The sequence below is a fragment of the Miniopterus natalensis genome, chromosome 2 (genome assembly GCF_054644295.1).
Source record: "Miniopterus natalensis isolate mMinNat1 chromosome 2, mMinNat1.hap1, whole genome shotgun sequence".
NCBI lineage: Eukaryota > Metazoa > Chordata > Mammalia > Chiroptera > Miniopteridae > Miniopterus > Miniopterus natalensis.
In genome coordinates this window covers 166,523,123-166,544,520 of record NC_142082.1, presented here as the reverse complement: position 1 = coordinate 166,544,520, position 21,398 = coordinate 166,523,123, and the positions used below count along the sequence as shown (strand labels likewise).

The 21,398-nt window shown below is 42.7% G+C and overlaps 1 protein-coding gene across 1 annotated transcript in view; it reads left to right on the top strand.

Annotated features, from left to right (window-relative positions):
• Positions 1–21,398, top strand: part of A2ML1 (alpha-2-macroglobulin like 1) — a 44,012-nt gene that overhangs the window by 6,662 nt on the left and 15,952 nt on the right. The window contains exons 2-19 of the mRNA XM_016221793.2: positions 5,026–5,316; positions 5,805–5,988; positions 6,350–6,512; positions 7,017–7,069; positions 11,309–11,329; positions 12,139–12,298; positions 12,564–12,648; positions 13,124–13,250; positions 13,712–13,826; positions 14,146–14,255; positions 15,281–15,448; positions 16,610–16,837; positions 17,872–17,932; positions 18,172–18,317; positions 18,808–18,957; positions 19,374–19,568; positions 20,358–20,451; positions 20,762–20,888. Of these exons, the coding sequence (XP_016077279.2) occupies positions 5,153–5,316; positions 5,805–5,988; positions 6,350–6,512; positions 7,017–7,069; positions 11,309–11,329; positions 12,139–12,298; positions 12,564–12,648; positions 13,124–13,250; positions 13,712–13,826; positions 14,146–14,255; positions 15,281–15,448; positions 16,610–16,837; positions 17,872–17,932; positions 18,172–18,317; positions 18,808–18,957; positions 19,374–19,568; positions 20,358–20,451; positions 20,762–20,888 (2,351 nt within the window). The 5' untranslated portion in view covers positions 5,026–5,152. The remainder of the gene's footprint in view (positions 1–5,025; positions 5,317–5,804; positions 5,989–6,349; positions 6,513–7,016; positions 7,070–11,308; positions 11,330–12,138; positions 12,299–12,563; positions 12,649–13,123; positions 13,251–13,711; positions 13,827–14,145; positions 14,256–15,280; positions 15,449–16,609; positions 16,838–17,871; positions 17,933–18,171; positions 18,318–18,807; positions 18,958–19,373; positions 19,569–20,357; positions 20,452–20,761; positions 20,889–21,398) is intronic.

Here is a 21,398-nt window from a genome sequence, read left to right as displayed (position 1 = left end):
ATAGGTGTGTGCCTGTTGTGTGTATTTGTCATGGGAATGAGGGAAACATGGAGGGATTATTTTATACCGTAGAAATGAGTTCCCTAGGGTATTCCTACCAAGGCTCCCAAGTGATTTTATGGAAGATCTTGTCATGATCTCACCAGTGCTCACCACTATTGACTGATTGACTGAAAGTTTTCTAGGCACCAGGTGTTATATGAAATGTGGAGATACAATAAATAACAAAACAGAGTTCCTGCCCTCACAGCTTATATAGTTTGTGCACACTGGGAGAGGTTCCCAAATGAATGTAGATGTGACTCTTACATTCTGGGCCTTTGAATGCTAACTGAGTACTCCAGGGTGGAGATTGAAATTAACATTCAGTCGTTCACTTATATATCACTGCTTCTATGGATATATATTTTTAAAAATTATAGCTGATAAAACACAGAGGCAGCTCCTCATATTTTCTGAGCAACTCTCCCATCGAGGGGAAGTTCATCTGGATTCATTCCACAGACAGCTCATTATTGTTGGCATCTTATTTCTTCTACCCCATATGGCTGCTATTTTCATTTTACTCCTGGTAGCAGAATACCAAATTAAAATTGCTAACAATAAGTTCAGAGAAGTCCTGGGAGGAACAGACTGCAGAAGACAAAGGATGGAGAGAGAAAGGAAGACAGCTTCATAACCTCTTTCCATTGGACATTAGTGAGAGAAATGCAGATGGGAGGTTGACATTCTGCACCTTTGTTATCAGAACCTTGCTCTAAGCTCCAGGAAGGCATTCATAGCAGAAGCTCTCAAAGTGTGGTCTCTGGACCAGCAGCATCAGCATCACCAGAGAACTTGTTCAAAAGGCAAATTCTCAGGCCCCACCACAGACCAAGGAATCAGAAACTCTGGGACAGGGACCCAGCAAAATGTGTTTCATGAGCATTTTGTTATGTCTTCCTTATTAACAAATCAACTGAGACAGTGAGTATGTGAAATTAGCTGTAGGAAAGAAAATTAATTAATGATGCCACTAATCATAAAGTCCTACCAACCAGGAGCCCCAAACAGGGAAGGAACATGGAAAGAGTTCAGGATCAGGAGGAGAGGGAATTAATTTGTAGGAGTGAAGAGATGGATGGGGTGTGGGATCACCTTTGCCCTTGGCCCCCCATTTATGCATTCACACTGAGTGCCCAGGCCGGGAGAAGGCGGATAAGCATTAATTCTCGCTCTGAAGAGTTTCACAGTATGGGTGGGGAAAGAGGAAAGCAAGTAAAGAGCAACGAGACAAGCTGGCTAATGCTGCGGTCACGTTCACTAGGCCCTGGGGCAGAGAAGAAAGGAATTCGTTCTGCTGGAGCAGTGGAGAATGTGAGGTGGGCTAGAAATGCCTCCGCGGAGCTGCTAGCTGCATCTGGAAGGGCAACGAGAAGTCCTCCAGGTAGAGAAGGTGAAAAGGCAGTCCAGGCAAAGGGAATGCACAGCAGGGCCAGCACGTGTATGAGGAAGCTGCCTTCCAGGGCTTTTCCTGTCTGCTTCGCTGTGACTCTGGGCCCTCTGCTGACCATGTGGGACCCTCAGTGCACCCTAACAGGAGCAAACATCTGTCCATAAATCTTTCTCTTTTTAATGCGAGTGACAAGCTTTTTAAATGTAAGAAATATGGGAACTAATTTACTTTGTACTATTTTTACCACCCTCAAGATCTTTATTTATTGTTGTTATTAATTTTTTAAAATGACCTAAACTTTTTTTTTTTTTTAATCTTCACCCGAGGGTATTTTTTCCATTGCTTTTCAGAGAAAGTGGGAGGGAGAGAAATTGGGAAAGAGAAACATGGATGTGAGAGAGACACATGGATTGGTTGCCTCAAGCAAGCATCCCGGCTGGGGCCGGGGATCGAGGGGGTCGAGCCTGCAACCGAGGTATGTTCGCTTGGCCGGAACTGAATCCAGGACTCTTCAGTCCACAGGCCGACGCTCTAACCACTGAGACAAACCAGGTAGGGCATTATTATTAATTTTTAATCATGGTAAAAACTACATATAAATATAAAATTTACTGAAGTAAATTTACTGAAGTAATCTAAAATTTACTGAAGAACAGATTGGTTAATAACTTGTCATGGGTCACACAGCTAATAAATGGCATTCGCTGTACAGATTCTTTATACCATTATCTCTCTTCTGTAAGAATGGTGTTTTCTGGTTGCCAGAGCAGTAAATAGCTGTTTTAAATCTCCCTTAGCAGTAAAGTTGACTTCCTAGAAATATAAGCTAAATAAATTTAATGTGAAAAAGCACCCCTCCCTAGCTCAGGCATTATTATTGTTTCATTCATGGCTAATATACTGGGTGTACAGAGAGCCCTCAGAGCTGGAACCACACTGGCCTCCATTCTGGCTTCTCTCTTAGATGCACAGGATTGGAAAATGTGCAATATAATCCCAAAGTTAACAAATCTTATCTGATGGAATCATAGGGCCAGGGTAAAAGAAGATTCATGGCTGGAGAGAATAAAGGCCTCTTTACTGGGATTTTAGAAAAGCTAAGAGAACTAGGTATGAGTAGTGGTGGGCCCTGAAAAGTGAAAAAGAAAAGAGGAGAGAAAAATTTAGAGTCAGGAAATTCAAAGTAGGAGAGAAGGAAAGTGTGCCAAAGGAATTATGCTAACGTTCTACAGTGTTTCTTTATTTTTAATTTCCTTTGTCTTGACTTATAAAAAATGCCTCACCCCTGCATTATAACTCAGAATGAATTATTGTTTGCTTTAGGAAGTCATTTATCTTTTAAAGTGATTTAAATGTCTTTTATATTTATTTTATTTGATAGCATTTCTAGAGATCTTCGTTTGTGATTCCTTAAGTTTAGCATGGTAGCACAAAACACAAACGAGTTACTATGCTCCAGTAAACCTCTATATACAAAACCTAGGGCAGGGTGGATTTGACCCACAGGCCACAGCTGGTCAACCTGGGCCTTACATCTTCTGCCCTAAGAACTCCTTTTAATGTTGTTGGTAGCACAGATCTGCTGGTAATAAATTCTCTCAGCTTTCGTTTGTCTGAAGAAATCTTTTCCCTCTTCATTATTGTAAGACAGTTTTGTTGGGTACAGAATGCTGGATTTTCTTTTACTGTTTTAAAGATGTCAATTCATTGTCTTCTGGCTAACATTGGAGAAGTTTGCTATAATTCTTCTCTTTGTTCTTCTATATAATGTGTCTTCTTTAACTGGCCACCTTTATTTATTTTTATAATTTTTTTAATCCTCTTCTGAGGATATTTTTTTCCCATTGCTTTTCAGAGAGAGTGGAAGGGAGAGAGAGAGAGAGAGAGAGAAACATCGATGTGAGAGAGACACATTGATTGGATGCCGGGGTTCGAGTCTCTGGCCATCTTTAAGACTTCTTCTTCCTCTCTGATTTTCAGCAGTTTGAATATGATGCTATTAGGTGTGTTTTATTTTGATATTTTTCTTGCTTGGAGTTCTCTGTGATTCTTGGATTTGTTATCTCTTGTCTTTTTGATGATGTCCATTTTGTCCAACTCTTTGTGTTTCAGTTTGGATAATTTCTATTGACCTTTTATTTTTAAAAGATCAGGGGTTTTTTTGTTTTGTTTTTTAAAAAAATATATCTTTATTGATTTCAGAGAGAGGGAAGGAGAGGGAGAGAGAGATAGAAACATCAGTGATGAGAAGATCACTGATTGCCTGCCTCCTGCACGCCCCCAACGGGATCGAGCCTGCAACCTGGGCATGTGCCCTGACCGGGAATCGAACCCCGATTGCCTGGAGCCTAGATCGACGCTCAACCACTGAGCCACACCCTGCCAGGCTCTATTGACCTTTGAGACAGATATTGTCTGATTTTTTCTCAGCTGTGCCAAGTTTGCTTATGAGCCCAAAGGAACTGCTCATTTCTAATACGATAACGTTTCTACAGAGCCAGAGCAGCCCTGCCTAGTCTCTCTCGTATTGCTATCTATCCTAGCCCTTCCTTATTTCACTGTCCCCAGCTTTAATAAGCATACTCTCAAAATTACCTGGGCTCATATTGTGAGATCTTTCCTGCACAAAGCCAAGAACCTGCGCACCACCAGCCAGCCCTAGGCAGACCCACTCTGGGCCTGGTCCCCTTTCTGGTAACAGTAGGAGACAAGCAAATCGAGTTACTGAAAAGAGTAAGGCAGGGCTGCCACCAACACGCCCCCCACACACCAAAACGGTCTGGAATGTGGTTCGGAATGTGTAAGCCGCTTGTTCCTAATGGTCCATAGTGAGGGAAGATAAGATCTTGTGATTTATTATCTGCCTATAAATTACTCAGCCCTTTAACTACCTGTCTCAGTTTCCCCATTCCACTTGCCAACTAACTTTCCTAGCTGCTTTTGGACAGCATCAGGTCTCTAATTTCAGGCCATAAAGTATTCAGAATTTCTCTGGTTCCTTCAGTTCTTTCTTCATGTTTTATCCACCCCAGTTACTGAAAATTCTTTTTTTTCCCTTGTTGGTTTTATTTGGGTTGGTCATTGGTCCAGAAAGTATTTTAGCTGATTTATTCTGTAAGTGGCTTTTAAGTCTTGCATTATAACAAGCGCTATAAAGAAACTCAACGTAGGCACTTTTTTTTTGCATGTATGCATGTTCTCTTTTCCTGTTAGGAAACATTTCCATAGGAGTTGCTGCGTCAAAGTGTATCCAAATCTGAGAAGATTTTGATGCTCACTGTGAAATTACCTTCAGGAAAGTTGTCCTCGTACAGTTTCTCAAGGAGTGCGTACGTCCCTATTTCCTCACAGTCATAATATTGAGCAGTGCTAATTTTTCCAAATTCCCTATTAGATAGAGGTATTATGGTTTTCTATCAACACTGCTCCCATCCCCCTGATCCCAAATACGTCTTAATAGATTAATAAAGAGGTGAAAAGATCGAATGGGCATGAGAATTTGGAACAAAACCAGAAAAAAGGGGTGGAGTCCAAAATCTGTTCTGTGTTTGTCACTGTGAATACTCAGCACTGGCTTTCCCCCCAAACAGGTATTGTGGACTGGCTGAGCCAGTATGAACCTCCTGGGGAGAAATTAATTTAAAGAAGTGAACGGAAGCCCCACCCTCACTTACCACTTTAGCCTCAGGCCCCGGAGGATGATTGGCTGGAGCTTCAATGATAGTTCCACGCCCGGCCTGGAGAGTTGAAATGTGTGCTCCAGCAGGGAGGTGGATCTCTGGTTCCCGAGCCTTCAGATCTGCGTCACCCACGGAGATGTGGGCTCAACTCCTCTTGGGAATATTGGCTTTATCACCAGCTATTGCAGAAAAACTCCTTCCGTAAGTGCTTGACATCAGAGTTATTGAGGACAAGTGGCTTCTTTGCCCACCTTTCTCAAACCTAAGTTTGGGATGAGGTGGGGAGATAACCTTTAGTTTATTTTAATTTCTTTCTCATCTTTTCCCTTTTTTGGTTGCATTTCTCCTTCACCCAGAAGGAAAAGTTGAGGCCCAAGAGGAAGCTTTAAAAAAAAAGATAATATTAAAATATAGTAGACTCCCTGTGCCCTGTCCTCTGGAATAGAACTGACTTCCTCCTTGGTACCCTAGGCATCGGCTCTCAGTGATGGCTTCCTGACTGTGGGAGGTTCAAGGCTGTGCACTGAGTTGTTCGTTACTTGTCTATTCCTCTACAGAAAATAAGGTTCATAGAGGCAGGGGCTCAGGCTGTTTAATTCTCTGCTATATGCTGCGTGTTTGAGAGGGCTTAATTTCCCACTGAATGCATGAATCATTACTGTCTTGAAATCCTTTTGCTTCTTTAACAGAAACTACCTGGTGACATTACCAGCCCAGCTTCACTTTCCCTCTACTCAGAAGGTTTGTTTGGATCTGAGCCCTGGATACTATGATGTAAAATTCACTATTACTCTGGAGACCAAGGGCAAGACCCAGAAGTTGCTAGAACACCATGGAATGCAGAAGAGGCACTTACATTGCGTGTCCTTTTTGGTAAGCACAGACTTAGCCCCAACTCTAATTCCATGCTTTCCCACCCTCCTCCTTAGACGCTCATTATGATCTAACTTTAAGTGTGATCTCTGTTATCTCACTTTTGCCAGGGCCCTTAAACCTATCTCCCCTAAACTTGACTTCAGTTCCTGGCCATCACTCATTCATAATTTCCCTGACCTTGGATTTCCTCTTTTAGTTCCTGACCTTAACTTCTGATGATTTTTCCCCTTCTTCCTGGCAATGTGTTTTATGGCTCTACCTTGGCTACTCCCATCTAACGCAGTTCTCTCCTTTCACCCTCCCTCTCTTGGGTTGAGACCAGTCAATTCTGTTCCCCCGTCTCTCCTCTCTTGGCCAGGTACCACCTCCTGTGGGCGATACAGAAGAAGTGGCTACTATCCGGGTGTCAGGAACCGGAAATAATGTCAGCTTTGAGGAAAAGAAAACGGTTCTAATTCAGAAGCGGGGCCATGGCACCTTTGTGCAAACTGACAAGCCTGTCTACAAGCCCGGGCAGCCAGGTAAGAGGCACGCTTATGGGGTTAGACAGAAAAAAAAAAAGGCTGGGGATCAGCGGTAGGTATTGGTAACCGGGGGCTTTGTGACTTGGTGGCAGGCCTGTGGCGTGGTGAGCGCAGAGGAGAGCAAGGCCTGGGGGATGCCGTGTCCCACAAGCCAGAGTAGCGGGTGGAGTGGGCTCCTGTGCGCGTGTTTCTGGATGGCTGGGCCCCCAGGCGAGCGGCTCGTGTGAGCAACATGCAGAGACTCCTCTGGCCGGGCTCCTGTCATTCGCGTTTGTTCCTTTGTACTGAGAGGGCCATTCCACTGAGTGTCAGAGTCCGCACGGCGAAGAGGAACCGCTTGAGGGCTTTATCTTTCCCGCGGACTAGGTTTCTTTATTTTTTAAAAGTAAAACCGGATGGGGTTTTGCTCACCCCGAGTGTGTGTGAGGAAGCAGAAGGGCAGAAGAAAGAGAGACTCGGGGGGAAATTTCCCCTTTGCTGACGGTGCCCGTCTCCTTCCAGTGCACTTCCGCATCGTCACTCTGGACAGCAACTTTGTTCCCGTCAACGACAAGGTGAGGGTCTAGCTGGGCGATGGGAAGGGGAAGCGGAAGGGGAAGGGGAAGGGGAAGGGGAAGCGGAGGGGAAGGGGAAGGGGAAGCGGAAGGGGAAGCGGAAGGGGAAGGGGAAGCAGAAGGGGAAGGGGAAGGGGAAGCGGAAGGGGAAGGGGAAGCGGAAGGGGAAGCGGAAGCGCAGGCTGGGAGAGAACAGGGGAAAGAAGAGGCTCTTTCCAGGGGCGAGAGGAGTGCGGCCCCCTGACATGCAGGATGCGCTGGCGACGGGAATACAGGCCTAAGCCCTCCTAGCCCCTGGCTGCCTGGGGACAAGCAGATGGTCCAGTCCTCAGGCCTGACAGCTGAGAGCATTAGTGAGGTTCACATTCCTCAGAGATGGCTACCTGCCCTGCTGTTTTAAAAGAGTTTTTCCAACTTCAGGACTTTCCAGGAATGACACCAAGATGCTTGGCTGTTCAAATATTTAGAAATAATTCAGGAGTGTGTTTAACAAAAGGGAAAAATAAGAATATTCACCACCACCCCGCTCAGCTTTTTTTCTTCTTCTTCTGTGAGGCAAGGTAATTTATAACATAGACAGTTCTCTTAAGGTAACATTTAAAAATATCAATTTATAAAGTAGACAGTTCTCTGAAGGCAGCATTCAAAAAGTGCCAAAGGTAAAAATGTGGTAACATTTGGCCAATACTTAAAGTTTCCTGGAACAACTCGATTGCTAGAATCATGAGCCTTAGGAGAGGTGTGATCTCAAGCATGTTGTTTCTGGATGCTTGGGAAATACTTCACTTTCACACAGCCCTGCTGCCTTCTTTCTCCTCAGTCACAGCCTAGGAATTCAAGGGAAACTTTCAAAGATAATTATAGGGAAAGCATTTTTACTTCCATCTCCAGGTTCTCAGAGCTTCTGTTTCCTTTCCCTGTGCACAGGGAGGCTATGGCTTATTGATCAGTAGCCTCGCCCACCACTGCTTTCTTTCCCAATTTAGAATTCTTTTTAGTTTCTCCTTCCTATCACCTGTATCCTTCATAAAAAATTCGGTATAATATCGAGTCGTTATTATTTAACAGACTGTTGATTCCAGAGCTAACAAGAGGAAAGGCTAAAGTGAAAGTGTGGTCACAGGCAAAGTCGTCTCAGACTCTGCTGCGCCTTCGAGGCTGATCTCATTAACCACCCCTGTTACAGCCATTACCTTTCCTCTGCTCACTTTACGCCACTTTACTGGGAGGTGCTCTGATTTCCATAGTTATGCTCTGTTTCTGATGTAAAATTGCTCCTTCCTCTCCTCTCCATTTCTCTAGCCAGCTCCCCCCACCCCATGCCAAGTTCCAGTTTGAATGCTGAAAACTTGAAATGCTTAATTTGAAACACTGAAATTGACCAAAGGAATTTTACTAAGAAACTGAGAGACAAAAATTATGAGTATACAGAGCACAGTGTTTTATCCTCAAGCAACCAAAGTATACTTGAGATTGACGGAGCCTGTCTGCTTTGGTTGCTACACCCCTTCATTCAGAAACCTCGGGCAGCTTCCAGTTGGAAATGCCGTCTTCCTAGCTGAACTCTTGTTTCCTTCCAGAGCCTACTTCTGGGTAACTGGTGTCCTCCTTGTGTCTCGACTCCCTGTGTGAGAAAAATACTTTGTCATCTGAGGAAGTGTTCTTTTTCTGGAATTTCTAGGATTCCCTAATAATCTCAGTGATAGTTGTCTCCTTATTGTCTGTACAGTCCCTGGTTTGTGGAGGTCCTGTCCTTCTTTGATCCAGAAGTAGAGCAGAACAGGCCACCCCAAAATGTGCCCCTTTGGCACGTAGGTTATTTTGAGTTGAAGGCATTTAAGATTCTGCAGACTCAAGAAAAACATTTACTTCTCCCTTAACTGGTTAAATGAATTTAGGTGGAGAGCCTGTACCAGAGAGAGCTGTTATCAGAGATCACTTTTTCTTTAGCTGAAAGACTTACCTGCACGGCAGGGCAAACATCTGATTACCAAGCATCTGCTCTTCTCGTCTCCTGTGAATTGCCCTCCTCCCCTTTGAAGGCCCAGGCCCCTGTTCCGTCCCTTAGCTCAGGATGGCATATAAGCCTCTCAGTTGCCTGATTCCTTTTCAGTCTCGTTGTCTTTGTGATGCTCCTATATGTACGTAATTAAATTTGCTCTTTCTTGTTAACCTGTGTTAGGCCAATTTAATTATTAGATTAGCCAAAGAACCTAGAAGGAAAGAAGGGAAAAATTTTCCATCCCTACAATTTCTCTCTCTCATTTTTTGGCTTTCCTGGAGAATTGCCATTATCCTTGGTGTCAAGGCTGATGTTTGTATGTAGTGACACTCTGCTTCTCCCGCTGGTCGGCATCACGTGGTACTTGGCCCAGGAATCAAAGGCAAGTGCCAACTAGATTCCATTCTGTCTCCTTTCCACGTGAGACCCAAACTTTGTATCCTAAGACGCCCATATCTAAATTCCAGCTTTCAACCTCATTTAGTTGCAAGTCCTTTTAAGTGTGTGTAATAAATACTAACTGGAAAGCCCTGAATTCAGCAAATGTATAGCCTCTAATCAGATTTTTAATTATATTCACACCCTAGACATTGTAATTATCTATTTCCATGGCCATGATTTTGTAAAATTCCAACAGTTACAATTTATTATTATTTTTTAAATTAAAAAAAAATCTCTTTATTGATTTCAGAGAGAGGAAGGGAGAAGGAGAGAGAGAGAGAGAAACATCAATGATGAGAGAGTAATTGATCGGCTGCCGCCCACAACCCGGGCATGTGCCCTGACCGGAATCAAACTCCGATCTCCTGGATCCTAGGTTGATGCTCAACCACTGAGCCACGCCTGGCTGTCCCAACAGTTACAATTTAAAAATCAAAATCTCTTACACAAACAGAAGCAAAGCGGTAAAAAGAGAATTCTCTCATAGGAAATTTATCTTGAGCAGTCATTTTGTTTTCAACTTTCAATTATTAGAATTCTCAAACATAACACCAAGATTCAACATGTTTCATTTTGCCACATTTGTTTTAACCTATCATTTTTTAACTAAATAATTTTAAAGTTGCAAACATCATAACATGTTACTTCTAAATACTTTAGCATATATCTTCTAAAAAGGATGTCTTAAAAATAATATCATTATCACACCTAAGGAAATTAATAATAATCATTTAATATCACTTAATATGCAATCCTAAATCAGTTTTCTCCACATTTTCAAACTAAGAGTGAAAAAAATAAAATAAAATTGATGCATTACATTTAATTATTATGTTTTAATTTTTCTTAATATAAAATAATCTCTTATTTTTTATTATATTGACTTTTTTTCCCGAGAGAGATTAGGCTAGATGGCTTTTAACATGTCCTCATTCTGAAATATGCCACTCACTTAAGGAAACCTATTTGTCTTACGGGATATTTGACATCCTTAATTTGTCTGATCATTTCCTTATTGTTTAATGTAACTTGTTCACCTAGAAGTAGGTGAAGTAGGTGTGAGGTCTCAATTAAATTTAAGCCAAACGTTTTTGGCAAGAACACTTAGTAGGTGATGCTGTGAACCTTAAATGTATCTCTTCCGGAAGGAAGCACATAACGTCCGGTTTCCCACGATTAGTGATGATGAGCTTGATTACTGGTTAAGGTGGTGACAGCTTAATTTCCCCAGTGTAAAGCTATGTATTTTTTCCTTTGAAATTGGCAAGTGATTTGAGGGTGCTACTCACACCTAGCGCAATGACTTGCTCGCCAACTTAATGGTCTTAGCATCCATTTTCTTGTGGAAACTATACATGATCCTTTGATGGAACTCTTTTAGACAAAGTTTTTTTAGAAATTGTTTTGCAATGCTTGGAAAGAAGGTTCCTGCCCAGTGGCATGCACATAGCAGAGGAAGGGCCAGGAGATGGTTGGCTCCAAGGAAAGGTTTCAACAATGGGACATCCAGACGCCAGCACTTTCTGGAAGAGCTCAGTCACAGAGCGCTGAAGTGTCTGCAGCTCCATTTCGTCAAATATTTTGGAAACTGGCAACCCCTTTGAGGAAATCCCTTCTCTCTCCTCCCCCAGCCAGTAAGCCTTTGCCCCAATGTTACTCTTATCTGAGCACAAAGAAGCCATTTGAAAGGAAGGAGTGGGCAAAGGAGAAAGAAAGGCCTTTGTGAACTTGCTGTCAACAAACCCATCCTTAGTGCCTATCTTGCTTTAACCACATTATCTGGTTTTCCTTTTCAGTATTCTATGGTGGAACTGCAGGTGAGTAAAAGTTTCTTTTGCTTTTCTGTCAGTGGTGGTGAAGGATGAATGAGAGTTTGGTGCTAAACTTGGAAGCCAGAAAGAACTCGGAGATCTTGGCCCAGGCCCGAGACTCTGCCCAGCACCAAGTGCCCACAATTCCACGCACACTGTGCCTGTTGTCTGGCCTCAGCCGGCCCCTGTCCTCTCAGCCCTAGAACTCTGTAAGGAAAGTCACCAACCTCTGCTGCGACTAACCCTCCCACTCTGATTCCTGTAACTTCTCTGTGCCACGCCAACTCACTGGGTTCTCTACTCCTCTTAGTTTTCAGTAATAAGCTCTTGTCATAGACGCTCAACAGTTGAATATGACATCAATACCTGTGAGAAGTGTTAAGAAGGGGCTAGAAGTGCAAATTCCCCACAGCATCCCCTCCATTTTCCTGTTAAATTATTTATCTCTCAGATGTCTTAAAACCAATCCCCTCAGCACTGTCCCTTAATAGGGACCAAGAATAAAGTAAACATTCTTCGTAAAGGACATTCTAAACCTCACTCTCTGAAACTGGTCATAACACCTTAGAGGACTCAGTCTGATCATATGAAACTACAAGAGCCCCTTTCTTTCCAAATGGAGGCTGACTCTGTAGGTAAATTGATCTCATTTAGTAATGCAGAAAATTATAAACAACCCAGGGAGCTGTTCTTCCTGGACACAGACCACGGGGGGAAATCTGTACCAGCTTTTTGCTCCTTTACTTGCTTTTTGCAGTGTAAAGTGGGACTCAGGCAGGCAGGTACATCATGAGGTTTCTTTTCAATGGACACAGGATCCAAATAGCAACAGGATTGCACAGTGGCTGCAAGTGGTGCCCGAGCATGGCATTGTGCAGCTGTCCTTCCAACTGGCACCAGAGGCAACGCTGGGCACCTACACAGTGGCAGTGGCTGAGGGCAAGACCTTTGGCACCTTCAGTGTGGAAGAATATGGTAGGTGGGAGAATTACGAGGTCAAAGTGTTGGACATAATCTGGTCCCAAAATCAGCAAAGGCGAAGTAAAATCTTCTATCTGGAGGGGTATTTATTCATTTTTGAATCAGTGCTAAACCAGCCAATAACTTCAGAAGCGTTTTACCTTAATAAACCCCCCATTAATTAATTAAATGGTCACCATTCTTATAGCCCACTGTTCACTACCTGTATGGTCAAGCTCTCCTGCTACTCCTTTCCCATTTTTCTTTCCACTCTCTCCAGTGCTGCCCAAGTTCAAGGTGGAAGTGGTGGAGCCCAAGCAGTTGTCAACGGTGCAGGAATCTTTCTTAGTAAAAATTTGTTGTAGGTAAGAATAAGGCTCTGGATCTGGTGAGATCACAGCTATGTTGAGAAGTATGGAGAGATGAAGGCAGTGGTTAAAACTCAGGATAGTTTATGTTGTCCAGAGTCAGGATTTCTCCGAGAACACAGGACTGCTCCTAATCCTGTTTCTGCTCTCACTTCCCACTGCTCACTCAGCATTATCCATTCGAGTCTACTTTGTGCTGAATGCAACATTGACTCTCATGGAGAAATAGGAGCAAGGCAAACGAAAGACACTTTTCTGTGCTTTGGGTGGCACTTACCGTGTCATGGCGATGCTCTGAGGCTTTGAGTCAAGCCAGGAAGGGAGCGAGAGCGAGAGCAGGAGAAGGGTGGGATCGTCAGAGCCCTTGCAGAGGGTGGAGTGCAGGAAAGAAGGGAAAGTGGTGTTTTGGGGGTGAGGGTTGGCCCTGTAGTGGAATTTCCCAACTCTGACTCCTCACACTTTTCTGGGTTAGGTACACCTATGGAAAGCCCATCCTAGGGGCACTGCAGGTATCCGTGTGTCAAAAGCCACATAATTACTGGTTTGGAGAAGCAGAACAGAAGCAGCTCCCTGACAAATGCAGGAACCTCACTGGACAGGTGAGTGAATGGCTTGTAGAAAAGGCGTCTTGTTCACATACCCTAAAGAGTAAGAAAGTAAGTAAAGGCCAACATGGAAAAGCGGTACAAAGCCCAGAGCAGAAAGCATTTCACACGATTATTACCCAGTTCCAAAGACCGAAGGAGTCTTTTTTATCCTAAACAAATAAAGTGTTTTAGAATCTGCCCTGTAATCAAGAAATAAACTCTAACCTTTGGGAGATAGAATTTTCCTGTTCTACAGCTGGTTCTTTTTCTCTTCTCATATTTTGGAGCTTCAAAGTCGTTTCATGATTATATGTGTGCAGGTGTATACTCTATGTTGTAGGGGAGGTTTTCTATCTTAAAAAAGATGCAGAAACTAAAGTATAAAGATAAGAAATTATTTCCTTCTACGGTATATTATGAAATGGAAGTTGTGATTAGATTATTCTCTCCCCCCCCCCCCCCCGACTCACTAGACTGACAAAGCAGGATGCTTCTCGGCTTCTGTGAACATGTCCACCTTCAACCTCACTGGGTATTTGTACAGCCACAGCATCAATATTGTGGCTACGGTGGTGGAGGAAGGGACAGGTAAGTGGGATACTTCTTGGTTCATTAAGAAAAAAAGAAAGGAAAGGGGCTGTTGCAGGGACACACCTATTCACTCAGAGGATTCAAGACCTGCCCTCATTAGTGTTCCTAGTTCACAGTCAAAGGGAAATGCCAGATTCCAATCTGCCATCCAGTACCTATTTCCCCCAAATGTTTGGGGAGGAGGAGTTGGTTTTGGACCTTTGGCTGGAAATATATTCAGCTTTATACTTCCAGGGGTTCCTGGAGATTTCTTACTAAACATGAAGACGAAGCTTTCAGGCATTTAGGTTAACGTACATCTGGTTTCCTTCTGCAGGTGTGGAGGCCAATAGCACTCAGGAGATCTACATTTCTTCACAAATAGGATCAATGACCTTTGAAGATACCAATAATTATTATTACCCCAATTTCCCCTTCAGTGGGAAGGTATGTTGAAGTCTGTCTCTGCACAGACAAAAAAAAAAAAAAGCTTAACTGTTGCCACCTTTTTGTAGACATATAAAACTAAAACTAACAGCATTGTTCTAAGTACTCTATGGGTATTCACTTATTTAATCTTTACAACAATCTATGAGACAGACATTATTATTGGCCCCATTTTACAGATGAGGAGACTGAGGTAATAGAGGTTAAGTGATTTTCCCAAGGTTATATAGCTAATAAGAGGTAACTATGATAAAAACCAGGCAGCCTGCATCCAGAATGTGTTAAGAGAATACTCTTAACTCCTTCCTTTGTGCTGCCCTTAATCCTACATGAGATGTACCTTGAATATTAATGTGACTTTAGTGTCCTTCCTACTACCAAGGACTCACATTCTAATGTTCAAGTCTTTGAATTTTAGAGCTGCAAGGTATTTGGAGAAATCTAGTCTGGGCTCCTGGATCTAGACAAGGTTAATATCAAACTTTCCTTAACAGAGAGACATTTATAGATCCTTAAGCATTTTTTAGAGAGTTTAAATTTTCTTTTGTCTTTCTAATAGCTAACAATCTACCCTTTTCTCCAGCTTATCTTTCTTCACTTCTCAGACAACTGGCCAACTCAATATTGTACATCTTTAGATCCATATTTATTCCTTAGTCATCTTTTCTCTAGACCACGAGCAGATCCAGATTTTCTTAGAGCCTAATATTATACAATTTGAGAGGGGAAGAGGATTCTCTTTAAGAAAATGAAAGCAGAATACTGTACGGAGCCTTAGGAAGAGCCTGTGCAAATGAAGGGCCCTAAAGCTTTAATCGCTACATGGCAAATATACTTCTGCTCCAGGCCAAGCGACTTCTGTTTGTTTCTCAGTTCTTCACAGAGCTTAGTTTCCAGCCCCTGAATACATTTACCTTTTTCTGGACTCTTTCCTGAAGTGCATTCGTAGGAATTCTGTTATCATGTCACTTTACCCTATACTTGAATCTACTCCCAACCTAACTCTAATGACCTTTGCCCCTCAGATAAGAGTTAGGGACTATGATGGCTCCCTCCTCAAGAATCATGCAGTGTTTCTGATGATTTTTGGCATAAATGCAACCATCAACCACACCCTAATTACTGACAACGATGGCCTGGCTTCCTTCAAGCTGGATACGGTTAACTGGAATGGGACAGACATTTCTCTGCAGGTAAGCACTGGGGAGGACCAGCTTTCCAGCAAGGAAAGCTTCCCTGAAAGAAAGCTTCAAAATGTTTCTTTTCTCCCCCCACCACCCCCATTTGTAATTCCATCTTCCTCACTGACCAATTCTACAGCCCCATTGGAGAAAACCTTTTCTTAGATCCTGCTTGCTTTTAATATTAATCAAATAAGTGACCCTTCAGATCAAAATTGTTCTTTATACTAATACATCTTATAACGTATTCCTTTCTTTATCAGCCCTAATGTGAAATCAGAATAGGGAGGAAAATGGTCCAGAGTCGTTTTCCACCCCTTGTCCCCTTACCCCTCCCCCATTACTCATAAAAATGGCAAAGAAGATAACTCTAGATTTTGGATACTTACAGGGAAGGATACTTGTATCAGTTACCAACTGTCACACAATGCTGCTTAACAAACAACTACAAAGCTTTAGCATCATACAATGAAAAGCATGTATTGTTCGTGCATCTGGGGTAGTTAGACAGCTTGAAGTATATTCTCATGGCAACAGTGTGTTGCAAGAGCAAAAGTGGACATGCAAGGGCTTTTCCAAGCCTCTACTTACCTCACATATGTTAACGTCTATTTCCAATAAGTCACATGGCAGGCCCACTGTAAGATTTCATGGTAAAGATGTTGATTCAGGAGAAATGAAAAATTGAAGCCATTAATGCAATCATCTAGCTACACTACTTAAGCAAACACATGCTGTTTGCCTCATGGCTAATTTAACTATTTCTTCAAGCATTCCTTGATCACTATATTTAGAAATAATTATTTTCAATCCTATTTTCCTCTATACCTAGTTTTCTTGTCCCTGGGATATAGTCTTTAATTTCTCTATAATTGTAGTCATGCTTATCCATTCCCCAGCCATCATTCTATAAAAGTATATCACCCACAATTTTCCATTACTTGACAACTATAATTCAGCCCTTGTTTCACTCTCCTATATACCAAAATGTTGCTGCACAAAGCCACTATTGTGAATTCCTCAGATACCCTTAGCTGGACTTGTAGTGAAATATCTACCTGCCATTCTTAAGCAGTGAAGATTTGAGAGAAATCTATTTGAAAATCACAAGTCATTGTGGTTAATATGGTTGGAGTACATGCTGAAAGCGCCCCCCCCCCCACTCTTTCTCAGGGCAGGTTCCAAAAGGAAGATACGGTATATAATCCAGAACAGGTGCCTCGATACTACAGCAATGCCTACCTGTACCTGCAACCCTTCTATAACACAACTCGCAGCTTCCTCGGAATCCGCCGGCTGAACGGCGTCTTACAATGTGGGCGGCCCCAGGAAGTGCTGGTGGAGTATTACATTGATCCAGCTGATGCAAACCCTGACCAGGAAATCACCTTCTCCTACTATGTGAGACTGGGAAACGGGGGTTGGTGAAAATGTGTCGGGAAGGAAAGGAAACGGGGAGAGTCAAATGGAGAGGGTGGGTAGGCCATCCAGATAGAGATAATGCAAGCCACATAGGCAATTTCCAAAATTTTAGAAGCACCATTAAAAGAAATTAAAAGAACAGGCGAAACTAATTTTTAAAATATATTTTATGTGATCAGTATAGGTGTAAAGGAAGGGGGGAAATGAGGAATAAAGAGATTGTGAGCAGAATCCCAGGGAAATTGTGTGGGGAAATAAGATGAGGAATTAACAAGAAAATGTTGCTGGCCAGAGCTGAAAGGGAACTGGGTGGGTGGGTAGGTGGGAGGGAAGATGAGGAGAGGACCCATCTTCAGAATAAATTTAATTCTGTGTTTTATTGACCAGTATTTTAAAATAGATGATTCAGGGTTAAAATTAACATTGATAGCAGCCTTGTTGGAGAAAGAAAATCACAACTTGGAGCCTGAAAAAAATGTGTAAAAATCAGCAGCTTTATTGGCCACCTCGGTGATAGTGAGGATTAGACTCCTGTAAAGCTCAGGTTTGATGGTCCAGAGTCTCTTCATTCCCTTCTCACCCTCTCAAATGGTGCACTCACCTTTCAGGTGCACTCATTTCCATGGAATTTTGAATTGAGTGGTGATAATAAAGTTTGTGAGGATGGATTTTAGCTAAATTTATGTTACAAAGATTATAAGGGAATAAAACCTGGAGATGTTCAAGAAATTGCGGACAACTGTCTACTGTGAAGAACGGTTTCCATTAGACCTGAAGGAAATGATGACTTTTGTCTCAGGCAGACCTTCAAATGGAGGAAGAGTCATCAGGACCATTGGCAGTGCCCAACATTTGATGCTAAAGGATGCTCTGTGAAATGTTGAGTCAGGCTCTGGAACTATGAAAGGAGACTCTCCTTACAGAGAGATGCAGGGATGCCCCAGAACTAGGGTCAAGGTTAATCCCCCATAACATCTGTACTGTTGATGATTTTTTCTCCCTCTCTTTCATAGTTAATAGGGAAAGGAAGTTTGGAGATGGAGGGGCAGAAACAACTGAAATCTAAAAAGAAAGGTGAGTGTTCATGCTTATTTTGGAAGAGAAAAGAATAATTTAAACTTCCAGGAAATAGTTCTTGTGCACAGAAGCAATGAGAACAGAACAGTAGCAATGACCATAGAAGCACAGGAAATGGGGGAGTTACTTGCACCATGAGGCAGGATGCTGGCCCAATGGGAAGCGCAGACATAGGGCTGGATGCCGTGGGCAGGTGAGTGCACGCTCACCCCTGTGTGTCCCCTCTTCTCTTTCAGGCCTGAAAGGCTCCTTCTCTCTCTCACTGACATTCAATTCCAGACTTGCCCCTGATCCTTCCCTGGTGATCTATGCCATTTTCCCCAGTGGAGGTGTTATAGCTGACAAGATTCAGTTCTCAGTGGAGATGTGCTTTGACAATCAGGTAAAACGGCAGCTGAGGAGGGTGAAGAAAAAAAATCTGGGAGTAGAGAGAGCTCTTGTGTATGCTGGGGTTGAAGATAAGGCAGGGGCTGGGAAATAAGGTAATATTGAAGTTGGGTGGCATATTGTATTTATTCCTTTAGTATGTTTTGTTGAAATCTGTCTCTCTCCTGCTTCTTTTTAAAAAGTCATGCTGGGAAATCACATATATAGCTCTTTCAAATATAGCTATTCCATATGTTTTCTTTTTTCCTACTTTTTATCTTTTTAACATTCTATATCATTTTACTCTGCTGCCCACTTTTCTCAATTCTATCACAAGACACTGGTTCTCAAGGGCTAGGCTTTATAAAGGAAAATCAGTATAAAAGTGAAAGAGTGGCCTGGATACCATAGTTGGAGCATATTAGCTGATGAGCCAAATTACATTTTTGTCTTGTCCTCTCCAGACTGACCTGATTCTCAACCAAGTTATATTTTTCCTTCCCCAGGTTTCCCTTGGCTTCTCACCTTCGCAGCAGCTTCCCGGAGCAGGTGTAGACCTACAGCTGCAGGCGGCTCCTGGGTCCCTGTGTGCAGTCCGGGCCGTGGATGAGAGTGTCTCACTGCTCAGGCCAGAGAGAGAGCTGAGCAACAGCTCCGTGAGTAGTCTGCTAATGGGGTGGGAAGAGGGAGTTGACAGGGAAGACAATTAGACTGTATTAGAATAAGGGATAGATTAGAATAGGGAAATAGAGCACCACCATAAGGTGGCAGAAAAGCGGGTATGCAAATAAAGGTGGAAATGATGGTATGAGAAGAGCATGGCTAATATGGACATAGAGATAAAGAAAATGAAGTAGGAGATAAGGATGACAGATTATGAAAAAAGGTGAGATAGAGGTTAAAATTTTAAAAGTAAAGGAAAGGGTTATGATGAAATAAACATAAGAATAATTCTGGAGTAATGAAGGGAAATAATATGGGAGTGGTGAGCTATCGCACCAGAACCTGAGAGAAGTCTCTCAACTGATTTCACTGTCCCAGTACTTTATTTCTTTTTCCCCTTTTATCTCAGGTCTATGGGATGTTCCCATTTTGGTACGGTCACTACCCCTATCAGGTGGCTGAATATGATGAGTGTCCAGTGTCTGGCCCAACGGACCTTCCTCAGCCCCTCACTGTTCCGGTACCTGAAGAGCGTTGGAGCAAGCGCTCAATTATGTGGAGGCCTTGGTTCTCTGAAGGCATGGACCTTTTCAGTTTTTTCCAGGTAGATGTTCTTACCTATTTTGTTCTTATAGAAACAATGGTAGTGGGGGGGAAGGGGGGAGGAGAGTCCATATCTTAAAAAGCAAAGAGAGTCATGCAGGCCCTGACAGATAAAATCTTGAAAAAAACCTCCTGATATGCAAGGCAGCCACTCTTAGTTCTGAGGCTTGAAGGATTTGCCCAGCTGCATTGGAACAGAACCACTGAGAGAGGCTGTACACCTAGACTTCTCTCTTGGTGGTCCCCAAATACTGATTTCCATGGGAGCAGTCAAGAAGGAAAATGAGGGAAGGTAGACCAGAAGTCTCTTTTCATTACTAGAAACAAATATTGCACCTATTTAATGAACAGAAGTTGGGGTGCTGTGGCCCCAGTCTGACCAGGAGGCCCTGATGGGAGCCATGTCTTGCTCATCTTTGTCGTCTCTTTAATGCCTGACCCTTCATAATGCTCAATGTATTTTTGTTGAATTGATTGAGCTAATATGGCCCCCTGGTCTCTGAAGTTTCAGAGTCTACATCAAATAATAACATTTTTTTATTAATATTTGAAAGAAGCATTAAACATATTTAACAATGAAGTAAGTTTAACCGGAAACCTTTCACACTAGCTGGAACAGAAGTGAACCAATCTTGGTAGCTGAGTATTGATTAATAATCACCAGTCTTACCATTAATAGGAAAAGAATGTCTTGGTTGAACCCTTTGAGGGTGCAATTCCTAGGCAGTAGCCCTTGTAGTAAGGGAGGGGACTTAACATTTTATTCTTTGCTCTCTTTGATACCTATCAGAATATGGGACTGAAAATACTGTCCAATGCCCAAATCAAGATGCCAGTCGACTGCAGTCACCATTCTCCAAAATATAGCAGCATCCTGGGTGAAGGTAAGCTACCTCTGTGGCTTGTGGAGTCACTGAGATGTTTAGAATTGCGGAGCTCTGAAAGCTCCCTCTTTGCCTCTGGCTCTTGTCCGGAGCCTCTAGCCTCAGAATAATAGGTTGTGAATCATAGATGCAGGCAGTTTCCCAAGGATCCCCCTCTCTCCAGGGAGGGCTTCTGAAGTCTGAAGGCTTTATCTATCCATTCCCTGGACAAATGTCCTTGTCTGTCACCGGCCCTGTGACTAGTAGTCTCTTCACTTCAATTTATCTCACAACAGAAGTCTCCTGTTTTCTAACATTCCCTTATTCTTAGGATCCTTAGATGATGGTCGTATTACTTCAGGTGCTTCTGAGTTCTCACCTTCATCAATTTCATCAGAGGATTCTCAGGTTCGCCAGTACTTCCCAGAGACTTGGCTCTGGGATCTGCTTCCTATAGGGTAAGTGATGTCTCAGTGGTACAGCAAGATTATACAGTGTGAACTCAGCAGAAAACTCAGGATCAGACAATTTCTCATGAATCTAAGTCTCAAGCCAAGAAAGTTTAATGGGACGTGGGAATGTGTTTCTTTCCTGAATTCTTATACAATCATATACAATCACTCAAAACAAATTCACGAATCTTCACATTTACACAGTACAGACAGTGCATTCTCACTTTAGATCCACAACATCTTAAAGGGACATATTGACATTAGTTTAGTTCTTGCTCACAGTTTACCTTGTCATTTTGACAAGCCACAAGAATACATACCTTCATGGACTCAGAGGGCACTGGTCTCTCAGATACGTTTGCACACATGTGTCTACCCACACATACCACCCCCAACATACTCAGGCATTCTGCTTTTCCTATCTTCGTACATCTTCATTCACCTGCAGATTCACACTCCAAGATTACACGGTCCTCCAATTTCAGTTGCCTCTTTGCTTTTCCACCCAGGCAAAAC